Source organism: Spea bombifrons, chromosome 12 (assembly GCF_027358695.1).
Source record: "Spea bombifrons isolate aSpeBom1 chromosome 12, aSpeBom1.2.pri, whole genome shotgun sequence".
NCBI classification, from domain to species: Eukaryota; Metazoa; Chordata; class Amphibia; order Anura; family Pelobatidae; genus Spea; species Spea bombifrons.
The window spans coordinates 17,816,177-17,842,639 of NC_071098.1; the positions used below are offsets into that span (position 1 = coordinate 17,816,177).

The 26,463-nt window shown below is 40.3% G+C and overlaps 1 protein-coding gene across 1 annotated transcript in view; it reads left to right on the forward strand.

The window, feature by feature from the left end:
* Positions 1-26,463, forward strand: part of GRIK4 (glutamate ionotropic receptor kainate type subunit 4) — a 249,989-nt gene that overhangs the window by 199,941 nt on the left and 23,585 nt on the right. The window contains exons 11-14 of the mRNA XM_053452347.1: positions 7,756-7,863; positions 8,565-8,768; positions 14,977-15,090; positions 16,030-16,139. Of these exons, the coding sequence (XP_053308322.1) occupies positions 7,756-7,863; positions 8,565-8,768; positions 14,977-15,090; positions 16,030-16,139 (536 nt within the window). The remainder of the gene's footprint in view (positions 1-7,755; positions 7,864-8,564; positions 8,769-14,976; positions 15,091-16,029; positions 16,140-26,463) is intronic.

Consider the following 26,463-nt stretch of genomic DNA (forward strand, 5'->3'; position numbering starts at 1 on the left):
TAAGCCTTCGGTCACATGCCTAAATGACTTCAGGACCGCCACCACCTGCCCCATTAATGCCCATTCCCCTCTGCCCAATGGGCTGAACACCCCAATGCTCTGCTCAGAGGACATGGAGTGAAGAGCCAGCTGCTGATTTAGGATCCACTCCTTAATGTGGGTGACTATATCCTCATGTGGACAGTGTTGGGGTAGGCCTGCCTGGTTGCTCCTCCATCAGAGGCTTGCTTGCCTTCACTTATCTCTTACCACTTTCACCATGTTTGCTGCCCCATCAATAACCACCATTCACATTTCTACTGTTGTGCCTGACAATGGTCCAATCTACTGCATCAACATCTTCCTAGGAACTGCCAAGATGTTGCTGCTCACCCATAACCTCAGGATGGAGTAGGAAGGTTCTATAACTTCTTAATATGCATTGGTAAGTCTAGACTCGAGTTGCAGCATATCTGGAGGGGGCAGAGCCAATACAGTATATATATATATATATATATATATATATATATTGTGATCCTGCACCCACACAGGGTACCAAACAGCATGGCCCTCTAGGGTATTAAAGCCACAGTCTCATTGAGTAATCAACCACAATTTATTTGTAGTCCATGCATGCAGAATTACATAGAACACAAATTCCCTATAAACAAAAGCCTAGCTCGTCTGAGCGCTTACTAACAGAAGTCCCTCACTACTCAGGGTCTAAGCTAAACAGAACGTAACTCACCAACCTTTTTGATGGTCTCTTTTGAACATAGCAAGCCCTGCTGATTCGAAACAAAAACTCTCTCTTTTCCTCTCTCCAACAGGTAAGGCTTTATTGCGGTCAGTGCAGCTAATTACTTGTAGCTGACCAGTGCATTGGAGAAAGCCTAAACTCCTGGCCTGGATCCTATATCAGTCCAGGTGTATGTAAACTGCGGGATGGAGCACCAGCCTGTCCTACTCTCTGTATGCGCCACCCCAGGGGCCCATATAGAAACATATTATAATCTGGTGCAACACATACTCCCACTGGGGCTATATATATCATACATAACCCTGCAAAATCGAGGGGGAATGTATACGCCATCCACAAAGACTACCACAAAGTTTGACAAAGACAATGTGTGCATGGAAAGAGTTAAAATATCAGCATTTGAAATACCTTGGGGTGTCTAGTTTTCAAAAATGTATGGTTTTATTGGGCACATTTAATTAACCAGGCTCCCAGATGTACCAAATAGGGCATGGGCAGTGGATCACCAAATGTCAAAGTTCAACACTGAAAAATGTGCATGGCCCAAATGTGGCCCTTTTGACCCCAAACAGTCAGGCAAACCCATGCATGGGGGATATTACTGTACTCAGGAGATATTACTGAACACATATTGGGGTGTTGTGTGACAGTGACATACACTCATTGGCCACTTTATTAGGTAAACCTGTTCAATTGCTTGTTAACACAAATAGCTAATCAGCCAATCACATGGCAGCAACTCAATGCATTTAGGCATGTAGCTCTGGTCAAGACAACTTGCTGAAGTTCAAACCGAGCATCAGAATGGGGAAGAAAGGGGATTTAAGTGAATTTGAATGTGGCATGGTTGTTGCTGCCAGACAGACTGGTCTGAGTATTTCAGAAACTGCTGATCTACTGGGATTTTCATGCACAACTATCTCTAGGGTTTACAGAGAAAAAGAGAAAATATCCAGTGACCGGCAGTTGTGTGGATGAACCTGGTTCTGGCAAGGTGTACCTAATACAGTGGCCAGTGAGTGTATACTAGGACCTGTAAATTCACACCTGAAGTGTGTGAGAAAAAAAATAAATACCACAAAGTTTGACAAAGCCTGTTGGTAGAATTAGTGCATGGAAAGAGTTAAAATACTAGCATTTGAAACATCGGGGGTGTCTAGTCTTCAGAAATATTTGGTTTCATGGGGTAAATTGCATTGGCCAGCTTCAAAGATACCCGAAATAACACATGGGGGGGCAGAATTACCAGATTTGGAAAAAATTGTTTTGAAATAGCAAAACGCTACTTGTACTTATTGCCCCATAACATGCAGAAAAAAGCAAAAAAAAAAAACAAACAAACATAAAAACATTGGGTATTTCTAAACTTAGGACAAATAGTAGAATCTATTTAGCATTTTTTTTCATTAGCCTTTATAGATAAGTAAAAGATTTTTCAAGTAAATGTCAGAAAAAGTCATAGTACATGATATGATACAATCAAAAAAATGACATCTAAAGAAAGATTTTTTTGTCCTTAAACAATATATACCTTGTGTGGGTTCAGTAAACAGGAAAGAAGAAAATTACAGGTAGACACGAGCACCGCAGAAATATTAAAACATTGTCACCAAGGGTACAAAAAAATCAGCCATTGTCACAAAAGGGTTTAGTACAATGGTTTGATTATGTAACTAATTCGGTGTGTGCAAGTGTTTTAAGCAGTAGGATTTACCAACCTGTGGTTTGCGTACCACACATGGTTCTGAAGATTGAACCTGATGGCACTTAATGACCTGTATATTTTGTAGAATAAATGGTTTGGTTTTTAGATGGAATGATTTGGTAGTAAACTGGTTTCATTAGTGAAACTAATTGCATTTGGTGAACTTTGTTAATCTCTTTCTAGACAAACCTGATCAAAAGCTTATAGATGGTAACTAATGAATCAGAGGTAGATAAGAAACATAATGATGTCCTCAAGTCCCACTGCATGGTTAAGTATCTATTCATACAGACATCTCTTTCACTGTTCCTTTGCGAAGCATGCTGGCTATTGATGCTGAGCAGAATATGATCTAGACGCTCAGTACTAAAGCCATGCGCACCAAGATGGAGCACTGGAACAGGTCTGTGGTAACAGACCTCATGCTTCCACCACAAGACTTAAGGAAGAGATTGGGAGAAAGGGAAGATATATTAGAAAGGGTAGAAATAGTAAGAAAATGAAGAGATAAAGAAAAAATATAAGGGAGAGATAATGAGGAGGAGAGAGAAAGACGAGAGATGGGAAAAAAATATTTTTTTCTTCTATTAACACTAAGGAAAAAACGATGTCTGAGCTTTTTTTACAGAACCATTGCAACAAACATGAAATTGGCTGACACAGGAAAAAGCACTTAAGCAATTAAACACTGACGAGGCTTTAGGACTGGATGGTATACACCCAAGGGTACTTAAGGAGCTGTGCCTAATTCTGGCCAGACCACTATTTTTGATCTTTAGGCATTCTTTCATTTCCGGTATAGTGCCAATAGACATAAGGCAGATGTGGCGGCCATATTTAAAAAAAAAAAAAAAAATCTCAGCAGGGCAACTACGGGCCAGTGAGCTTGACATTTGTAGTAGGAAAATTATTTGAAGGCTTGTTAAGGGCATATATTCAAGAATACACCTTAAATTAGAATATAATTAGTAGTCAGCATGATGTTGTAAAAGACAGGTCTTGTCAAACCAACCAAATAGGATTCTATGAAGAAGTCAGTACAAATATAAATCTGGGAGTAACAGTAGTTAAAGACATTTATTTGATCTATTTGTGCTCAGATATTTTTTATGGTTCCACAGAAGAAGGTTACTGTATAAGTTGTCAGAAATAAGCTTAGAGGCACATTTATGTACTTGGATTAGCAATTGGCTGAAAGAATGCTTGTAAATGGAAGAGCGGTTGTAAATGGAAAATTATCTCAAGGGTCTGTCCTGTGTCCTCCTCTTTTTAATTTGTTTATTGGAGACCCCCCATATTAAATTGAGAGCCATGTCTTAGAATTTGCTGATGACACAACGTTAGGTAGGGAAAAACAACCTAACGTTGATGTTAATTCTCTGTGGGATGATTGAGACAGAGTTGGGGGCTGGGCAGGCAAATAAAGTTCAGTATAGACAAATGTAAAGAAATGAAAAATAATAACAATGAAACTTTTCCTTTAAAGGTATCTCCCTGAGAAAAAAAAACTAATGAGAAGGATTTGGGAATATTTGTAGACAACAGACTTTATATTATGCTTTATTTATATTGGCATGTAAGAAATTGGGTATTACCATATTTACTGGATTATAAAATGACCCTGAATATAAGACTACCCTATAGGAAAAAAGTTTTTCTAGTAAATATTAATTAATGTAAACTATTTTTTTTCATTTTTAATAAAACTATGGTTCAGAAAAATGATTGTTTTGTTCATATTTCCTTTTATTTGCCAACCTGCCCCCCAAGTATGTACATCTGCCCCAGACTCGCCACTCTGGGGACAAAATTTGCCCCCAGCTATGCCAACCTTTTTATGCCAACCTCTTTAGCTAGTCCTGACCTTGTGCAGCCTAACAGATTTGCCTGCTTGAGTGAAGATGTTGGGTGCATCAGCTCAGGAGTAGCTGTACTGGAGGAAGCTGTTCCTTCTTACAGCCGAGGGAACAGCCCCTCTAGTATGGGTGGGGTTGAGAGCGTAAGAAAGGCTAGACAGGTTGTGGTGGTAGGTTGTGGTGGTAGGGGACTCTAGAGTCCCCTACCACCACAACCTGTCTAGCCTTTCTTACGCTCTCAACCCCACCCATACTAGTGGGGCTGTTCCCTTGGCTGTAAGAAGGAACAGCTTCCTCCAGTACAGCTACTCCTGAGCTGATGCACCCAACATCTTCACTCAAGCAGGCAAATCTGTTGATTAAGAGAGTAGACCTGGTAATCTGCCGCTCTGATCGACTCAACCGGACAGTTTGCTGTCTCTCAGGTCCGGCATGTTGCTGACAGAGTGGATGGATTATTGGGAGGGGCTGGGGAATTATCCCTCCAGTTATCCTAGACTTCATTTAACGTCAAAAAAGTTGCAAAAATTATTTAAAAAAATTGGCATATTTTATTAAAAAAGGATGTTTTTAAAAATGTTTTCTAATATCCCAAATATTATTTTTAGGGGAACCCCAAATTTAAAACACAAATTGTCTAAGAGTTATATAAAAGAAATAGAAAAAGAGTCCCTTCAGTACAATCTATGTTAAAAACAAAAGTTGGCTTTTATGGCTGTAAATGCTGTAATGCCTGCAAAGTGGCAAAACAACAAAAAATCCCTATAGAGAATTTAATTTCACACACTAAAGGTACAAAAATATGATATAAAAAAAACTGTTACCTTGCCACTCTACTAATGTAATTTATTTATTGCAGTGTCCATATGGACTCCAATATATAGGATGCACATCACTTAAACTAAAAGTCAGAATAAATGAACATCTCAGGAATATAAGAAAAGGCTTTATTCAACATAATTTTTTCGAATATGAAGGAGGAGTATCAGTCTTGTGGCTGGTTAACATGTGTCTGTCTGCCAGTATCTGCCCTGTGCTCTGCCCTGCATCTTCCTTACTCGGGGGGGGGGGTCATTTTTTTTCTAATATGGTTAAAGGGATTTAGTCTTGTGGCTGGATGTGTCTGCCTGCCAGTGCCTGTCCTGTACACCCCCCTCCCCCCACACACACACACACACTTCAATGCCTTTCCTTTCTCTGGGGATCAATTCTTCTTATTTTTTCTAATATGGGGGGATCAAATCTGTCTGCCAGTGCCTGCCCTTACATAGTTACATCAGTGGCGTCTCCACCTTTCATATTTAGGGGGGGTCACATGGAGGGACAGGGACCAAAGTAGGGGGCAAATTATAAAACGCTACATATACACTATATATGCATTTGTAACTACATAATATGCACTTATCTCTTTGAAGTAAAGACCTTGATTGAAATAGAATTTCAAAATAACAGCTAAACTGGCATTCTTTAATATTAGACCCTGCTACCAATATATATTATTATTAGCCCATGCTGCCAATATATATTAATATTAGCCCCTGATGCTGATATATATATTAATATTAGACCCTGCTGCTAATAGATATGAGACCCTGCTGCCAATATATATAAATATTGGACCCTGTTGCCGATATATATTAATATTACCCCCTGCTGCCAATATATATTAATATTAGATCCTGCTGCGATTAGACCCTGTTAACAATATATTGTATAAAATTGGACCCCAGGAAAGCATTTCTTTGCGCCACGCTCCATGCGCCTAGCATGCAATCACTCCCTCTGCTACCACACCGACTATAGATTAGCGAAAGACTGTGAGAGTCAGTGCAGTCTTCCCTCTTTCTCACCCTACCGTGACATTAAGAGGTCCTCTTCCACCAAATCATCCCCAGAGTCCCTTTGTCCACTCATTCACTATGCCATACTCCCTGTAGTCCAGGTATAGATCAAATAAACACATGTAAACAGCACTGCAGGTATTGATCAACTCAGTAAGACACACAGACCCTGTATTTGCAGGTATATATATATATATAAATAATGTATGGAAACATAGCATAGCAGATATAGATCAACAGAATAACACAAAAACCCAGCTTTACAGGTATAGATCAATTGGAATTCACATAAAACTCAGCATTAAAGCATTAAACATAAAACCCCATGAATTATAGGCATTGATCACGCGTTTCACACTCCAAAGGCCAGCTGCCACACTGCCCACATAGAACATGACCAGCACCCAGATAACACACATAGAATGTGCCAACTTTGTCCCCAAATAGCCCAGCGTACGACATCTTTGTCCCCAAGCAGCATGTCCTTTGCCATCTTTGTCCCATCAACACCCTGCCTGTGCTGTCTTGGTTCCTAAGGCTTAAACACCCTGCGTATTTTTTGCCATTTAGACATTTGGTCAGTATGTGCCTACGTCCCATATTTGGGACATCTTTTAAACCGGCCAATTCAATTAACCCCATCCAATCATACTTTTTTTAAAAACTAGGCACCCTATGGGCATTTATAATGCCAATATTTTAACTCTTTACATGCGGGAATTTTTGTGAAGATATAGTGCAAATTGTAGGACTTATCTAGCATATGCAGTTTTTGGTGACAGCGGGGAATTATTTTTTACATGTAACCATAGTTTTTTAATTTTTGTTTATTTTTTTTTTTTTACTAATCACACTGATTAGTGAGCTGGGCTCCATTGACCTTGCATGAGCTAGAGAGTTCTCAAGAGGGTCTGGATAGACCATTTTTTTTTTCAGTTGGCGACACCATCTTGTGAGTGGCGGGAACGTCATTTACATGATGGCACTTGTGGTTGCCTTTGTCTATCGAAGCTTTCGTTGCATGTGATTCGTTACAAAACGGATGGCATGAAGCTAGTCCACCTGGCATCTGGGAAGCGAGCATCAGCTGTGCACCCAAAGCATAGAGGGTCAGGGGAGAGGATTACGTCCTGTGTCCTCAATGGTAAGGCAGTGCAGCATGAAGGGGTTCATTTGTAGGGTATGTCCCAAGATACATTCATCTAGCTTTAATGGGAAAGCAGGAGATTTGAAAGATAAATTATTAAAATATCTGGTATGGAATCATCATAATCCCTGTGTTATGGATAAACAGTAGTACAAGAAGAAATTTTAATTTGATGGGCTATGGTACTATGTTATAAAAAGTATACAATGTTTCTGGGATTCACAGCATAGTCTTTGTTATACCCGTTTGTATAAAATCAAATGAGCACACTTGTCATTGTTTCCATTGTTAGGTGCTTTGTTGAATTAATATATGTTTGCATTGCTTGCTTGTTTGATTTTCCCCCTGTAATAGATGTATCACTTGTTTGTGCTAAAATGCTGAAAATATTGCAAAACAGAAATTATTAGAGACCCAACATTCAGTTGCTTATATTGTATAAAGAAATGTATTTTGTAAACTTCCAGATTGGACAGTGGCACGTCAATAATGGCCTCTCCATGGATAAGAGATATTTTCTCCTCAATATTTCGGACAGTCTTGCCAACAGGACCCTGATTGTTACTACTATCCTAGTAAGTCACATTGCTGTGTAAAATGCAGAACCAAATATTTGTAATGAAAGATAGGGTACATATAACATATTTCCATGCAATGCAGCAGACACAATCCAATGCATTTTTGATAGGGTCACTACAGCCTTTGCTACAACTAATATTCATGTATTTTATAGTCTACCTTTTTATTAGACAATAATACGCATCCTGGTTTATGCAGTCACTGTCACTGCTAATACTCATTTTCATACATTCTGGGCTTTCTATGCATGGTCATTTTTTCTTAGTGAAATTGAGTGTTGGCACAGGGCGTGATATGCGTGGGAGCACATTACGTTTTAATGCAAACGTAAGGTCCGGCCGGGCGTATCTAGCTGGAGGAAGGACAGAAAAGAGATAAAGGAGAAACAGAGAAGACAAGAGGAATGGATGAAAAGAGGAAAAGAGAGTTGAAAAGCAAACAAGAAAAAAGGGGATAGACAAAGATACAGAAGAAAGGAGAATGAGAAAGGACAAAAGAGATAGAAAATTAGAAGTGAGAAATAACAGAGAGAGAGAGGCACAAAAAGATAGAGATGATAGGAAAAAGAGACCCCCTTCAGCAGCTGCAGGTCTTAAAAAGGTGCAATAATGCAAGTATGTGTTCACAGTAATACATGGTCATGCATTCACCAATTTCCATAACATCCTAGTAATAAATGTTCTTATTTGTTTCCCAGGAAAACCCATATTTGATGTTAAAGACCAATCACCAAGATCTGGAGGGTAATGACCGGTATGAAGGTTTCTGTGTGGATATGCTAAAGGAGCTAGCCAATATTCTACACTTTAACTACAAAATCCGCCTGGTTGCAGATGGTGTTTATGGCGTTCCAGAGCCGAATGGCTCCTGGACTGGCATGGTGGGAGAATTAATATCCAGGGTAAGGACAGAGGCAGGGTGGGAAATCTGATGTGAAAAAGCTAGAACAGTGGTAAACCTGGCATCACGAAAAATAGAGCTGTGGAAAAGTAACCTAGAATGTATCTGTGAATGAAGCTGATATGGTGAAGTATTGGTCAGAATTAATAAAATTAATATGTTGGAAACCTGGCATTAAAAAAAAAATGTTGCGCAAGGAAGTATTTACATCTAAATGGGGCCCAGATCAAACCCCCCCATGCAATTCTGGTCAGCCACTGGTAGTGGAGAGATTTGTTGTACCAGCAGTGAAGGAGGCTGTAGGAGTTTCAATGTGTTACCTTCCCTGTCTTATCCTGCTTCCGTGTTACCTCTTTCTTGTTATACCAACCTGCAGCCTATCTGGTGTTCTTTTTGTTCTTGACCCTTTGACTTAACCCTCTCCAGTGGTTATGGATTCTATTTACCTTTTGCTTATAACCTGATAAACAGTTTTGGGTGGCTTGGTTAGTATTGTAATGGAAATAGTTCAATCAAGGACCCTGCCAGCATATAGACTGCTGTGGTGTACTCTTTATGTCCCGTGCATATGCACTGTTGCATATATCTGTGAGATAGGCCCAGTGGTGCTGCCAGACCGTAGCAGATGCAAGTAAAAAAATGTTTTTAATCCTTTTGTCAATAATTTGACCATGATGTAATAGGTAAATAGTGAAATCATATCGTGCCCCAGCCACTTTATGTCAGAAATCGGATGCCACTTCAAACTGCTTGAATAATTGCATGGTATTGTTTCGTTAGGACACCCTCACCTTTTTATGTTCATATCCCCTCACACTGCGCCTGCACAAACCCATTTTCACAACAAGGTTGAGTAATGCATAGCCACTGATGAGTCACTCTCTTAGGACATTGGTTACAACACCTGATCCTGTTGGAAGGGTTGTCTTGACCTTATTTGGTAGGTATGAAGGAAACTAGATCTCCAGACTCACTAAATACTCTAAAACACTAAAGCTACATCCCCTCAGATTTTTTTAGCTGGATAAAGACTGGAGGTAAAGACATGCCTATGTACCTAGCTGTACCTAATTCTTGTAAGCAATAATCAGTGCTGTTATTTGCTGTGGTAATTTTCCTGTGACAGTTTTCATGTTCACCAATCTTGATAACCTTCAAAATATAGCAATATAATGCTCACACAACACAGTACAATTTCCTTGTGCTGTTAGTATATGTTAGCTGTTACCAACTGTTAACTGTTAGCAAGTGAAAAGTAAAACAAAGATAAATATGCTCTACTTACCAACTTTACATATTAAAAAACTGCACAAACATTTCAGGGCAAACAGCCCCTTTATCAATGTGCCTGCCAGTAGAGCATTTTATCTAATATCAAAGATGAATAAAAGACTGGAAGCCAGCACAATTCTACAATTCCATGTACAGAGGTGTTTGGAGTGTATATACATGTGCTTCCAATGTATCCATCACTAATGAGCCCAATCATGCCCTGGCACGATAGCCTGCTGGGTAGGCTAATTTGCTAGTGCATGGATTTGGAAGGTGCTTAGCAGTCCTATGCACTTGCAATATAAATAAGTTCTCTAGCCACCAAAAGTCAGGAACATTTTGTAGTTTCTGTACCAGTCATGGCACATGGCAAATGAATTACCTCTACACCCTTAATTCAAATGAACATTTTTTCCATGTAAACCTTGTTTTAAAATAGACTACTCCAAAAATGTCATGTCGCCAAGACTGCCAGCCGGCATGAGGTCTCCAGGTGACGTCTACTTAACCTACGGCAGACTGGAGCATGGTCCCATCAGGTAGATGCTGCTTGAGGCACGCCCTTAACAAAGGAGAAGGGAAAGGGCAGATCAGGGGCCAGATTTCAAAATCTGTAACTGCTTAGCAGAAACCCTAATGTGGTCCTACTTATTGTGTTTGCTGTGTTGAGTTTGTGTATTGACCCTCAGCTTGCCTGACTACTTTCTGACCTTTGCTTGTATGACTATCCGTTTAGTGTACAGAAACCGGCTGTGTCTGACCATCCGTTCTGGCATCCAGTATATACTGTTCTGTGATTCTACCCGTAGTACTACCTATTCATGTATCTGGCTATCCTACCGTTCTTTGCCACCTATACTCAGTGTCTCTTATACTTGCCAATACCTGAGCCTCCACAGTGTTGGGGTCATCTAAGTGCCTATCCACTTAACTTGGGGCTCAACCCCTTGCTGGGTGATTCATCATAAGAACTTCACTGGTGTGTGCTCCTAGGTTACAGCAGATGTGACATTACATTAGGCTCATAGACTCTGAGTTTGGCAAAGCTCTGTCAGCTCAAGGCAAGATGTTGGGAGCCCATGAGGCTCAGCTCAATAGCATGGAGGACATGATTGACCAAGTTACTCAAGTATTGATTTCAAGATCTGATCCTGTTCCCAGTACACCCAAAATGCTTCTGGTCTTCCTGCATCTGCTGTTCTAGGGCAAACTCCAGCAGCCGTTCCCTCCTCTCTGTTACCTGGTGCCTGTGGGGGGTTCCTGAATCAATGTTTTATCCAATTTGAACTTATACCTCAAATGTTATCTTCTGAACTCTTACCTCCTGAGACAGATTACGATGTGGGTAATCATGAAATTTGGGGAATCAATTTGGCTCTTCAGGAATGGTGAAATCCATTGGAGCGGGCGAGAAATCCAGTCATCATCCTTATAGACCACATATATTTTAGCAAAACCAAAAGATTAAATCCAGGGCCAACTTGTCGGTCATTGTTTCTAGATCTAATATAATTATTTCTTATTGTCTTCCTTACTACTCAGTTGTTGTCTTATTTAATCGGATTTAATACTGAAATTTCACTCTAATGCCCTAGTCCGCAACAAATGACCCACTGGCTCTAAGTCTGTTGCCAAAACAGAAAGGTGCAACGATCTGGACACCCTAGTGCTTGACACACCCAGGATATTATCCCCAGATACTTTTGATGTCCTGAAGTTTAATCCAATTGTATGGACTTCATAGCAGCATGTGTTCTCTGTGCCACCAGCAAAGCCTCCCATTCCCGACCTGCTTGACTCCTTCAGCCGCTACCTGTTCCTACTTGTCTCAAGACCCATTTAGCCATGAATTGTATTGTTGACCTCCCCCTTCTTAAGGTAACACTGTCATCCTTGTCACTGTGGATTTTTTTTTTCTGAATTATCTAATTTTATTCTTTTACCCAACGTATCCTCTGCTCCTGAACAGGTTCCTATTTTTGTCAAAGAAATACGCTTGTCTTCATGGGTCTCCCAGTACAAGTTTTATATGATTTATGGTTGTTTTTTGGAGGACTTTCTCTTCAGAGATGGCAATCTTCAACATTCTCATCTGCTTATCATCATCAAACAAATGGGATCATGGAGAGGACTAATCAGTTGTTGGAACAGTTTCTCCAGATGTTCGTGGGGGATCACCAGGGTAACTTGAACCAACTTCTTCCGTTGGCAGAATTTCCAAGTAATAATGCCTCTCAAGAAGCTTCTAAAATGTATTCCTTCTTTTGCAATTGTGGCTACCAGACTTCTTCTTTGCTATAATTGTCCAACAAAATCCCAGTTCCTGTGGTGGACCATTTTTGACCCAGTTGCCAGCACTCTGGGAAATGTCCTGGCAGGCCTTATGGAATGCCTTTGCAATATACTAATGGCAAGCTTATTGTCATCAGAGACTGGCTCCTTCATGCACCAGGGGCAGCAGAGTGTGCCTATCAACCAAAAACACTAAACTCAAAGTTCCTTGTATGAAGCTTGCTCCTTGACATGTTTTTTATGTCTCTCTGCTCAAACTCCTCGTCCTAAACCTATGAGTGGATTCTCATATTGCATATAAAGTTCAGGCCATTTTTGAGTCCAGAAAAGTCAGGAATGCTATCCAATTCCTACTATGCTGGAAAGGAAATGGTCCAGAAGAAAGGTATGCCCTGGCTCTATTAAAGAAGTGTAATTCTGACTTTCTGGATAAACTTGGGAAGTTTCAGCCTTCAGTTGGCCCTGGTGGAGGGGTAATGTACTTTCCAACAGGCTGGAGCTCGGTCCAGTCAGGTAGAATATGCTGGAGATGCGTCTGCGGCATGCGGCAGGGGACACATCCATGATGCATGGCAATGGGTGGGGCAGATCAGGCGCCAAATTAAAAAATCCAGAACTCCTATGCAGAGACACCATAGTGTGGTCTTGCTTATTGTGTTTGGTGTGTAGAACGTGTATATAGCTTGCCTGACTACTCTCCTATGTAGCTGTCAAAAAGGGGATTCATGAAAAAGAAACAGGAAAGAACATTTTTGTTGTGCACATAAAAGAAATGCAGCAAAGTACTTAAAGTGTATGTGAAAGAAGCCATGGGAAAGATGATATAAGAAATGCAGAGTTGGATATAGACACTACCATCCTGTGCCTTGACTCTCACTTCTATCTCTTGTCAGTGTGCTGGAGTCCCCCATTAGTAACCTGAAAACAACATAATCATAGGACATTGTGCTTCGTGGTGCACTCTGCTTACTTATTCCATAAAACAGACTGCTAGCTTTTTACTGCGGCTACTATGGGGGCTTTGTGGTTTAGCAAAAATACTAAAATAATCTGGTGGTGTTTTTGTCATTGCTTGTGGAATATGGACATTAAATGGTGTGTTTGATTAAAACAAGGTGCAAAGGCATACCAGGCTTACCATGTTTTAGTTTAAAAACGAGAGACTGAATATGTCTATGTAGATGTGGTGGAGTAATTATATTAATATGCCAAATTTGTATGAAGATCTTTTGGGAGGCAAGACTAGTTTGCACAAGTTCACATTACGTACTTCTGCCACCACCCACTGCATACTTCACTGTAGCTCAACTTCACTTGTTTTTCTTAATTGCAGAACAGTTGAGTTGATGTAAGTTATAAACAAACTGTTCCATTTTGCAAACTTTACTTTGGAAAGGTAAACTCCAACTCCCTTCATTAAGAAATATAAGTAATATAGATAAATAAAGTGCCCACTTCCCCTACTCAGTGCAGGGGGTTACAGGGTTAAAAATATATCATATGAGTGCAGGGCACCCATGCTATATACAGTGGGATGGGAGGGGGTTAAAAAAACATGCAATGGTATTGTAAATTCAATTATATTCCATATGAGTATGGTGGCCATCTATAACCTCCTTCACCTTCTAGCTACTACACAGTGGGTTGGAAGAGTCACCCCATCCCAAATGTATTAGGATGGGGAGGTTAAAGTCATATTTTAAAAACAACATGAAAAAAAATCAAGATCTAAATGGGTGGGAGAGTGAAATCATTGTACAGTCATCCCATGACCTAGAAGGTGCGACCTGTAAAATTAAAAAAGATTAAAGTATTATACGTCCATCCATTGCAGATTGTCCTTTTTGTCTAGTTTTTATTTTTGATATATTTTGCATGTCCCCTTTCCAGGGGCTAAGGCACCTAAAAAGATAATTTAACATAACTAGATGGACGTGTAAAGGTATTGTAAAATCATCCTCTCACAGGTTGCACCCTATGGTGCTATTGAGTACCAATGGGACGGAACGTGATTTCCACTGTCTATCCTCCTGACACTTAAAGGGTTTCTTGGTTGCCTCCTCTCAATGGATTTGATTTTATATTTTTTATTTATTTATACTTTTTAATCACCTCCCATCCCACTCCATACAGGATGGGTGGAGAGAGTGGTCATTGATGGGCACAATTTTAACCTACTATGCCACCATGTATGAAACAGGTGTGAAGAGTGATCATTTTTGGATGGGGAAAGAGAAGGGAACCTTCTGGAACCCCTATGTTAGGTTTTAAGTCACAGCATGCAAGCTTTGTCAAGTTGTTTATATTTGTGTTTGCAATTGCATATTTACTAATATCTGTATGTTTTACCAGAGCAATGTCTGCATGATTACATGTGACTTATGGACTCATGGGTACCGCAAGTGCATGATAGCTGCAGATTGACCTAGCAGCAAACTGATGTATAAACAGAAATACTAGCCTTTATACGCATTTCTGTTTTAGAAGCAATACCACCACTTCATTTGTGCTTTTGTAGGCTTGCATGCACTTTCCTGTTTCCATGACTGCAACAACCTTATAAATCACCTCCATGGTGCCTGTGAGGATTGCTGTCAAATGTCTGTTTGACGTGTACTGAAAAAAAATTCCTTATTGCTTTACAGAAGGCAGATTTGGCCGTCGCTGGTCTCACAATCACAGCTGAAAGAGAGAAGGTGATAGATTTCTCCAAACCTTTCATGACCTTAGGAATCAGCATTCTGTACCGTGTGCATCTGGTGAGACCTTTGATTGCATTTTCTCATTGGAATAATTAGGCATTTTTTGATTCATCATGATTACACTCCATAATAGTGATTGCAAATATGATGATTTCTTAATTGAATTGCAAGGTAATTACAGCTGTGAAGATTACACAATATGCTTATATTCTGGTTCTCAGGGATGAGAACCACTAGACATTTATTTCACTACATAGGTTCTCTATTTTCTTTGATTAATATATATACTTATTTTCATTTTCTTGGTCTCCCTCTGTCCATATGTCCACAAATCATCCAATTCAGCAAAATTACTTATTTTGCCGCTCAGACTTTAGTAATTGACTTAATATACAAATGTTATATATTTCACACATTAATGGCCAGCACATGCAAAGTGCTGTGGGATATACTAACTTACAGAAGGGAATCGGTTACTACCGTATGTGCTCGACAAGGTTTTTTCCAGAGCAAATGCTTGTCTTATAATCAAGGTCATCTTATGCTTATGACTATGAGACTAAAATCCAGATCCCCCGCAGTGCTGCTAGGGACCTGGATCCTCCTGTCTTGTAACCCCCCCCCCAAACTTACCGGTGCTTCTGACTCCCCGGTGTGTTGTCCGGGCAGCAGGTAGACGTCTACGCAATTTGCGTAGGCAACTTCTGCTGCAGCCGGAAGGAGGTGCGGTTAGCAGCGTGGGGTTGTCTGCGTCCATCGCGCATACACCCTCCGACTGTCAGAGAGAATTACTCTCCTCTCTTACAGTCGGGAAGGTCCAATGCAATGGATCATTTTAAATGATTTAAAGTGTTAAAATGTAAATGCAATGTCTAAACAGTTATTTTAAATGTACTTATTCTGTTATTGCTTTATATCCTATTTACAAATCAGTTGACATTTTCTTGTTTTTTTTATAGATTTAATCACATTTGCCTGCTTATTTTTTTATTACAGGGAAGGAAGCCTGGATATTTCTCTTTCTTAGATCCCTTCTCTCCTGGAGTGTGGCTCTTCATGCTTCTTGCCTATTTAGCTGTCAGCTGTGTGCTTTTTCTGGTAGCTCGGTAATGATTTCCTTATTTCCTTAGGCTTTGGTCAATATGAAGTATAGAATGACTGAACACTATTGATCCCCACCTCCAGTGAAACCTTTTCATAAAATATATGAGGAAGGATTTAGTGGATCTTTAGCAGTTGTGATACATTAACATAATTTAAATGTTTTACAGAGATAACATAAACATGATATATCTAAAGAATTACAAATAGTGATAGGTATATTTATAGTGAAGTATCATATGGTCTAGTTAAATAACTCATGGGGTCCAATTCTATTACCTGCATGACCCCGGTATAAAATGCTCAGTAGGGAATGTAACCTCTGGCAAATTTAAGTGGTGGATATTTGTTCATAGCAACCAATGAAAAGTACTACTGTACTTGCAATTCTATTGCTGTAACCAAAATAATACAACTCTTGTATAATAACTTACTGTTAAATATCCTTGAAATTGAGTCTATATTCTCAGATCTTGGAGAGGAGCTATCCAAAAAAATAAAAAAATTCCCCCAAAAAACTGGAAAAAAAAAAGCAATCACAAATTTGCTGCTAATGTCTTGGTGCCAGATAACACAGCACACCTTCAGATGTCTAGTGGAGTCCATGCCTCGCTGGGTCAGGGATGTTTTGGTAGCCTAAAGTACCGTATTTGCTCGATTATAAGACCAGGTTTTTTTCAGAGCAAATGCTCTGAAAAATACCTCTCGTCTTATAATCGGGGTCGTCTTATAATCAGACCTCAAATAGGTCTGACTATGAGACGACTAAGATTCAGATCCCCCGCAGCTGCAGGGGACCTGGATCCTCCTGCTCCCCCGCCCCACTTACCGGTACTTCTGAGTCCCCGGTGTGTAGCTGGGGCAGCGTGTAGACAACTTCCGCTGCAGCAGGAAGGAGGTGTGGCTAGCAGCGGGGGTTGTCTGCGTCCATCGCGCAGACCTTCCCCGGCTGTCAGAGATCAGAGTTCCTGATCTCTGACAGTCGGGGAAGGTCTGCGCGATGGACCCAGACAACCCCCGCTGCTAGCCACGCCTCCTTCCGGCTGCAGCGTAAGTGCGTGGGATCTACACGCTGCCCCGGTTACATGACAGGGAAGTCAGAAGCACCGGTAAGTTAATATGCCTTTTAACCCTCTAAATGCCAGAGTGGCATATAGGGGTATAAGGCATTTCTGGAGGCAGAGTGGCACATAGGTGGTCAAAAGGCATATCATGGGGCACAGTGGCATTTAGAGGGTTAAAAGGCATATCATGGGGAACAGTGGCATATAGGGGGTATAAGGCATTTCTGGGGCAGATGTGCATAACTGGGGGGCAGGTTGGAAAATAGAAGGAAATAAAACCAAAATATTTTTCTCAATCATAGCTTTTATTTAAAAAAATAGTTTAGATGAATTAACATTTACTGGTAAAACTTTTTTCCTATAGGGTCGTCTTATATTCAGGCTTTTTCTTTTTTTCCTAAATTAATATTCAGATTTGGGGGGTCGTCTTATAATCAGGGTCGTCTTATAATCGAGCAAATACGGTATATACTTCTGTGTAACCAGTACCATCTAGTGACCAAACATTGTAATAACAGTAATAATTCATTGTATTATGATTAATTGTTGGGGGTAGCATGTTAGGGGACTTTCTAGGGATAATGGAGGGAGGGTATATATTTTTAACCCCTTAAGGACTGGGCTTATTTTTTCTTTTTGTATCCTTTGGGACCGGGTTTTTTTTTTAACACTTTTCCAGTGCTTATGTTCAGCTGTAATTTTCTCCTGTACCCACACACGTTATATATTGTTTGTTTCAGGACAAGATGGGCTTTCTTCAGATACCATTATTTTGATCATATCATCTTATTTACTATATAAAAAAAATAAAACACCTTTCATGACTTTTATTTGAAAAATCTTTTACTCACCTACAAAAGGAAGTAAAAAACTAGCTAAATAGATTCTAATATTTGTCCTGAATTTAGAAATACCCAATATTTTTATGTTTTTTGCTATTTTTTAAGTTACAGGGCAATAAGTACAAGTAGCGTTTTATGATTTCCAAACCTTTTTTTCCAAATTTGGTCATTCTGTCTCTATCTCCTCTTTGGAACATCTTTGAAGCCGGCTAATTCAATTTACCCCATCAAACCATATATTTGTGAAAACTAGACACCCCAAGGTATTTCAAATTCTGGTATTTTAACCCTTTTCATGCCTTTTCATACCACCAGTCTTTTGCCAAAGTTTGTGGTAGTATTTTTTTGTATTTTTTCACATAAATTGTACTTCAGGAATAAATTCATAGCTCCTGGTATGCGTCACTATAAAACACCCCAATATGTATTCAGCAACATCTCCTGAGTGCAACGATACCCCACATGCATGGGTTTGTCGGGTTGTTTGGGATTTAAAATGCCACATTTGGGAAGTGTGCTTTTTTTCTCCATTTTGGTCAGTCTGTGCCTCTGCCCTATCTTTGAGCCCGGCCACTCTAATGTACCCCATCAAATCATTAATTTTTTATTAAATTAGACACCCCTTTGGTATTTGAAATTTCTTTTTATTATATTTTGAATATTTTTCTAGTCACATCGTAATTAGAAAGCTGGGTTCCATTGACTTACATGGTTGAATGCAGCACCTGTATTCAACCTGCAAGTGGAGCCAGATTCTCAGGAGGATCTGGAGAGACTCTCCTGAGGATTCTTTTCAACTTCATTGTTTTTTTAAAGGGCGCCACCATCTTGCGAGTGGCAAAATCACTTGCAGTGGCGGTTGTGGGGTGGGTGTTTGGTGTCGCTGAATGCCTCGCGATCGAGGCATTTCAGCAACACCATTGAAGTTTAGGAGGTGATCGTTATTCGCCTCCTAATCTCTTTTAAAACGGGTGTCCGCTGCCATACATCATATAAACAGATTAAGCCGCTGCTTAGGCCCCTATTACCGTATTTGCTCGATTATAAGACGACCCCGATTATAAGACGACCCCCCAAAATCAAAATATTAATTTAGGAAAAAAACAAAAAGCCTGAATATAAGACGACCCTATAGGAAAAAAGTTTTACCAGTAAATATTAATTCATGTAAATTATTTTTTCATGTTTAATAAAAGCTATGATTGAGAAAAATATATTTTTTAAATTTCCTTTTATTTGCCAACCTGCCCCCCCCAGTTATGCCACTCTGCCCCCAGAAATGCTTTATACCCCCCTATTTGCCACTCTGCCCCATGATATGCCTTATACCCCTATATGCCACTCTGGCATATAGGGGGTTAAAAGGCATATCATGGGGCTGAGTGGCATATAGGGGGTTAAAATGCATTTCTGGAGGTATATAGGCATATCATGGGGCTGAGTGGCATATAGGGGGTTAAAATGCATTTCTGGAGGTCCAGAAATGCATTTTAACCCCCTATATGCCACTCAGCCCCATGATATGCCTTTTAACCCAGCATGTACTGGCTGCCTTGGCTTGATAGGAGTGTGATTGCTGTTAGCAGTTTGATATATATATATATATATATATATATATATATCAAACTGCTAACAGCAATCACACTCCTATCAAGCCAAGGCAGCCAGTACATGCTGGAACCTGGGGATGATAGTAGTGGGATTACAGCCTCCCTATGCCATGCTACAACCCCCACCCCCCTTACACATCCATGCTATCACACACAAACACATTTAAATACTCATTCATTCCATTAATCACACATACTTCACACATTAAACACACATTAATCACACATACTTACCCAAAAACCCTCCCCCACCCCCTTACCTGAACTGCAGATCTCTCACTCGAAGACTTCTGCAGGGGACCGGCTGTAGAGCAACTTCTCTGGCCCCGCCCCCAGAGGAGGGAGGGGGAGATAGAGCTCTGTGAGGACGCTGCAAGCTTCCTGTCCTCCTGCTTCTAACAGAAGAGACGCTGCTCGCGACCGGTAAGCAGCATGGCCCCAGCAGACATTTTTTGGGGGGTCTGAGAAGACGACCCCGATTATAAGACGAGGGGTATTTTTCAGAGCATTTGCTCTGGAAAAAACCTTGTCTTATAATCGAGCAAATACGGTATTTTATAATCTTGCAGGGGGGGCCTGGCTGTCAATTGTCTCCCAGGCACCTGCAGGGATTTAGCCCAGTTGATGCTTAAAGTAAAAAAAATACACCAATAATTTGCCTTGTTTTTAAGAATATGTTTCACTATCCATTAACTTAAACACCACAGTGTATATGTATCTAATCCCATAAACCCCACTTCCAATCCATATTCCAACGACACTAGAATAAGCATGAGTGCCAGGGGTCAGGAAACATTTTTCTTCTTGGAGGACTGAGCATATTTTAGTGGTACTGCCATAGTTAGATTTAGGTGACAACCATGTAGACAGATTACACTTTAACTAGGGAAACCTGGATTTGTTTTTATTCAGACACATTAATCTATTCATAGATACTAGGTTTAATTTTTCAGTGCAGACAACATACACTATATGACAAAACACATGTAGACATCTCTCTTAATAATTGAGTTTAGGTGTTTCAACCCCACCCATGCTAACAGGTGTATAAAAACAAGCACGTATGCATGTCCTCTCCATAGACAAACATTGGTAGTAGAATGGGTCGTGCTAAAGAGCTCAGTAACTTTAAACGTGTGTGCCATATTTGCCCCCCCCCCACTTACATATCCACATCCATACTATCACATTTTTATACATACATACATACATAAATTCATACTTATTCACACACACTCTTTTTTACAAAACTATGCTCCTGGTTACACCCTGACTATGCTTCTGACCACACCCCAATACTTAGAAACATAGAAACATAGAAAGTGACAGCAGATAAGAGCCAGAAGGCCCATCCAGTCTGCCCAACCTCTGAGTACTCTCCTTTAGTACTTGCCCTTATCCTATATCTAGCTTGGCATTATGCCTATCCCATGCTTGCTTAAATGACTTTACTGTATTAACATCTACCACTTCCACTGGGAGGCTATTCCATGCGTCCACTACCCTTTCCGTAAAGTAATATTTTCTGATGTTACCATTAAACCTTTGCCCCTCTAGTTTATGCTTGTGTCCTCTTGTTGTGGTTTTATTTCTCCTTTTAAATAAACTTTCTTCCTTTACTTTGTTGATTCCCTTTAAGTATTTAAATGTTTCTATCATATCCCCCCTGTCCCGTCTTTTTTCCAGGCTATATAGGTTAAGATCCTTTAACCTGTCCGGGTAAGGTTTATTTTGTAATTCATAAACCATTTTAGTAGCCCTTCTCTGCACTTTCTCCAACATATCTATATCCTTCTGGAGATATGGTCTCCAGTACTGTACACAATACTCCAAGTGAGGTCTCACCAGTGATCTGTACAGCGGCATGAGCACTTCCCTCTTTCTACTGCTAATACCTCTCGCTATACAACCAAGCATTCTGCTAGCATTACCTGCTGCTCTACTGCATTGTCTACCTACCTTTAAATCCTCAGAAATAATTACCCCTAAATCCCTTTCCTCACACGTTGAGGTTAGGACAGTACCAAATAGTCTATACTCTGCCCTTGGGTTTTTATGCCCCAGGTGCATTACTTTGCATTTATCCACGTTAAATGCCAATTGCCACAGCTCTGACCATTTTTCCAGCTTACCTAGATCGTTTGCCATTTGGCTTCTTCCTCCAGGAACATCAACCCTGTTGCAAATTTTTGTGTCGTCGGCAAATAAACATACCTTTCCATCAACACCATCTGCAATATCACTAATGAAAATATTAAAGAGAATGGGTCCAAGTACAGATCCCTGAGGTATCCCACTGGTAACAAGACCTTGTTCTGAATATACGCCATTGACTACAACCCTCTGTTTTCTGTCACTCAGCCACTCCTTAATCCATTCAACAACATTGGGATCTAAACCCAGAGATTGCAGTTTATTTATAAGTCTTCTATGTGGGACAGTGTCAAAGGCCTTACTGAAATCCAGATACGCAATGTCTACTGCACCACCTTGATCAATTACTTTAGTCACCCAATCAAAAAAATCAATAAGATTTGTTTGGCAAGATCTTCCTGAGGAAAACCCATGTTGTTTTTGATCTTGAAAGCCATGTGACTTCAGATGTTCAACAATCCTTTCCTTTAACATGGTTTCCATTAATTTTCGCTACTTTCCAATCCCCAGGGACAACTCCCGTTACCAATGATTCGTTAAATATATCAGTTAACGGTTTTGCTAGTACACCCCCAAGCTCTTTTAATAACTTGGGGTGTATCCCATCAGGCCCCATCGACTTATTTGTCTTTACCTTAGACAACTGAAGTAAAACCTCCGCCTCGATAAACTCACATATTTCAAATGATTCAGTCTTTTTTCCCAACTGAGGTCCCATTCCATCATTCTCATCTGTAAAAACTGAACAGAAATATTCGTTGAGGCAGTCAGCTAAACCTTTATCCTCTTCTACATATATGCCTTTTGTTTTTAGTCTAACTAATCCTTGTTTAACTTTCCTTTTCTCATTTATATATCTAAAAAATGTTTTATCTCCATTTTTTACTGATAGGGCAATTCGCTCTTCTGCCTGTGATTTGGCAGTTTTTATAACTTTCTTTGCCTCTTTCTGCCTAATTTTATAGATCTGTCTATCTTCCTCACTTTGGGTATTTTTGTATCTACTAAAGGCTAACTTCTTGTCTTTCACGATTTTGGCCACTTCTGCAGAGTACCACAGCGGTTTCCTTAATTTTTTACTCTTACTGACCAACCTAATACAATTTTCTGTTATCTTCCATAAAACAGCTTTTACAAAATCCCATTTCTCCTGAACACCATTTAAATTGTGCCAGTCTGATAATGACTCCTCTATACATTTTCTCATTTTAGAAAAGTCAGCTTTTCTAAAATCTAAAACTTTTGTTTTTGTGTGGTGTGACTCAGTCACTGTTCGTATATTAAACCACACAGACTGATGATCACTAGATCCCAAACTTTCACCTACAGAAATATCTGTTAACAAATCTCCATTTGTGAACACTAAATCCAATGTGGCCTCTTTACGAGTTGGTTCCTCAACCACCTGTTTTAAAGATAATCCCAATAAGGAGTTTAGAATATCCGCACTCCTGGTACAACCAGCTACTTTCGTTTTCCAGTTCACATCAGGGAGATTAAAGTCACCCATGATTATAACATCCCCCTTCACTGTCATTTTAGCTATTTCCTCCACTAGTAGATTATCGAGTTCTTCTACTTGTCCTGGGGGTCTATAAATCACACCTATGCGAGTTACTTTACTTTTGCCAAATTGTACTGTAACCCAAACCGACTCTAAGTTCTCTTCACCAACTTGTATTAAGTTAGATTTGATGTTATTTTTCACATATAGGGCCACCCCTCCCCTTTTCCTGCCCTTTCTATCTTTTCTATATAAAGAGTACCCCGGTATTGATATGTCCCAGTCATTTTTCTCATTATACCATGTCTCAGTAACAGCCACTATATCAACATTCTCAGTTGCCACAACTGTTACAAGTTCATGGATCTTATTCCCTAAACTGCGAGCATTTGTAGACATGACCTTCAGCTTGTCATTTAACACCGATGCTGCAATCACTTTCTGTCCTTGCTTTGGGGGGCAAAACATATGCTTCTCCCTATTATCTTTATAGACCAAGCCCCCAGATCCACCCACCTGGTTACTAAGTAAATCGCCTTCCCTTTCTATACTGTCTAACCCGGTATTTATTCCCTCCCCCCCCATTCCTAGTTTAAAATCTCCTCCAACCGTCTAACCATTCTCTCCCCAAGCACATTGGACCCTCTTGCATTTAGGTGCAATCCATCACGACTATAGAGATTGTACCCCAAAGCAAAATCAGCCCAGTGCTCTAAGAACCCAAAGCCCTCCTTCTTACACCAAGACTTCAGCCATGCATTTAGCTGCCTAATCTCCCGCTGCCTTTCTGGTGTAGCGCATGGCACAGGTAGTATCTCTGAGAATACTACCTTGGAGGTCCTTTTCTTAATCTTACTACCCAAGTCCCTAAAATTATCTTTTAGGACACTCCATCTTCCTCTTACTAGGTCATTGGTGCCAATGTGCACCAAGACAGCTGGATCCTCACCAGCCCCTCCCAATAATCTATCCACTCTGTCCGCAACATGCCGAACCCGGGCACCCGGGAGACAGCAAACCATTCGGTTGCTGCGATCAGAGCTACAGATTACCCTGTCTGTTTTCCTGATTATTGAATCCCCTACCACCACAACCTGCCTGGGCTTTCCTTCCTTTCGGATCCCCTGCACATTGGATGAGCTGCTCTCCCGGCTGTTAGGGAGAACAGCTTTTTCCGCAAAGCCTACCTCTGAGTCTGCCTCCCCAACATGCTCACTTAAAAGGGCAAATTTGTTGGGAGGGAGAGACTCTGGGCTGACTTGCCTCTTCCTCTTCCCTTCCCCACTGCAACCACGTCTTACTGTCACCCAGCTATGTGCCTGACTCCCTTCTGACTGATCTCCTCCCTCATTGCTAGGGGCCCCATCTAAACTTTGCTCAGTGAGCAACAGACTCCTCTCAAGGTTGTCAATCTCTCTCAGTGTTTCAATGTGCCTCTTAAGAGCACCAACCTCAGCTTCCAGAGAGACCAATTGATCACACTTACCACAGCGATATGGACCCAGGAACTGCTGTTCCAAGCATGCATACATATGGCATGATGTGCACTGAGTGAAATCTCCAAGCTTGCTCATTCTTTATAAAGGGACGCGAGTATAGAATTTAAACAGTTGCTTTATGTCACTTACCCTCCTTGCTCTTGCACTCTTGTGTTGCACTAACTGCTGTGGTGCACAAACTGGTCACTTACAGAAAGCAAGTCACTTAGAAAATGCAAGCCCCTTACAGTGAGCAAGCTGTGAGTTTAACCACTTCCTTATATACAGAGCAACACAGTTAATTGATTATAAACCCCACCCTTAACTAATTACACTATAGAAAATGGGAGAGAGAAAAAAAAACCAAACAGTTAATGCAAAACACAGTTTTTTTTTTTTGTTTGTTTTTTTTTTTTTGTTTTTTTACCACAAACCCTTCAACCCTCTTGTTGCTGGTTGAGATACAAACCCACTGTTGGTATACTTATAATACCACTTCTCTGCCGCTGCTGTGGTGCACAAACAAACTGGTCACTTACAGAAAGCAAGTCACTTAGAAAATGCAAGCCCCTTACAGTCCGTGAAATGCCTTGACAAAAGGTGTCAACCCTAATGTGGACATTTCTGCCTAGTCTTTAGCATACTGTGCATCTGATCACATGCTATAATGGTACAAACACCACCTCCCTATCCCAGACTGTGCTTTTGTCTTAGTGGCATCTAAAATATATATAGACAACTTTTAGCTATCAGACATTTTCTCAAATAAGGCCCCCCCACACACACACATACACATACCCTTATCCTCATTAACCTTGTGTTGTCTAGCTGCTAGCTTGCTAGTAGGAGTGTCTGTGATTTTTTTGATCTCCTATTGTTATCCGGTTTGCGGTTTGTCTGACTTAGTTCTACTCTGTCTGGGCTGTAGTGTATCGTGAGGGGGAACCTGTTGAATGGTAAAAAGCTTTATTTTGGTCTCAGGGGCTGCATTCCTTTCAGGGCTGGACTGGGAATGAAGAGCAGCCCTGGAAACATTTGGACACCAGCCTCATATATTTTATTGCTTGGTTGATCTCATGTACCCACACGCACCCCTTATACATACTTGAGTCACACTACTTGCCATCCAAATAACTATACATTTTTCTTTTTTATCACATCTTTATTAAAATCCCTGAAACCAAACGTGTTAACAGGCCAAAAAAAGGTAAGGGATATTCTGCTACACAGACACCCACATTAAGACAGGCTAAGCTACAACGAAGCATAAGAAATGTATTTCCTACAATGCTTTAGGGCTGCAACAACTAATCGATAAAATCGATAATAATCGATAATGAAATTCGTTGCCAACGAATTTCATTATCGATTAATTGAATCGATTATTATCGATTATAAAATGAGGGTTTTTTCAAAGCAAACGCTCTGAAAAATACCCCTCATTATATAATCCGTTTGAGTGACTCACAGCAGCAGCTCCTACTTACCGGTCCCTCCCTGTAATCACTGTGACAACTGGCCCCGCCCCCTTCCTTCTCCCAGAAGGCCAGAACCACATGGCTGTGACACTCATCTAACTGTAAGTATAAAATTAATATTTGGGCTGCTGAAAGTTAGGGGAGGTGGGGGTTAATTTAGGGGCAGTTATGGTTAATGGGGTGTTTAGGGTTAATTTAG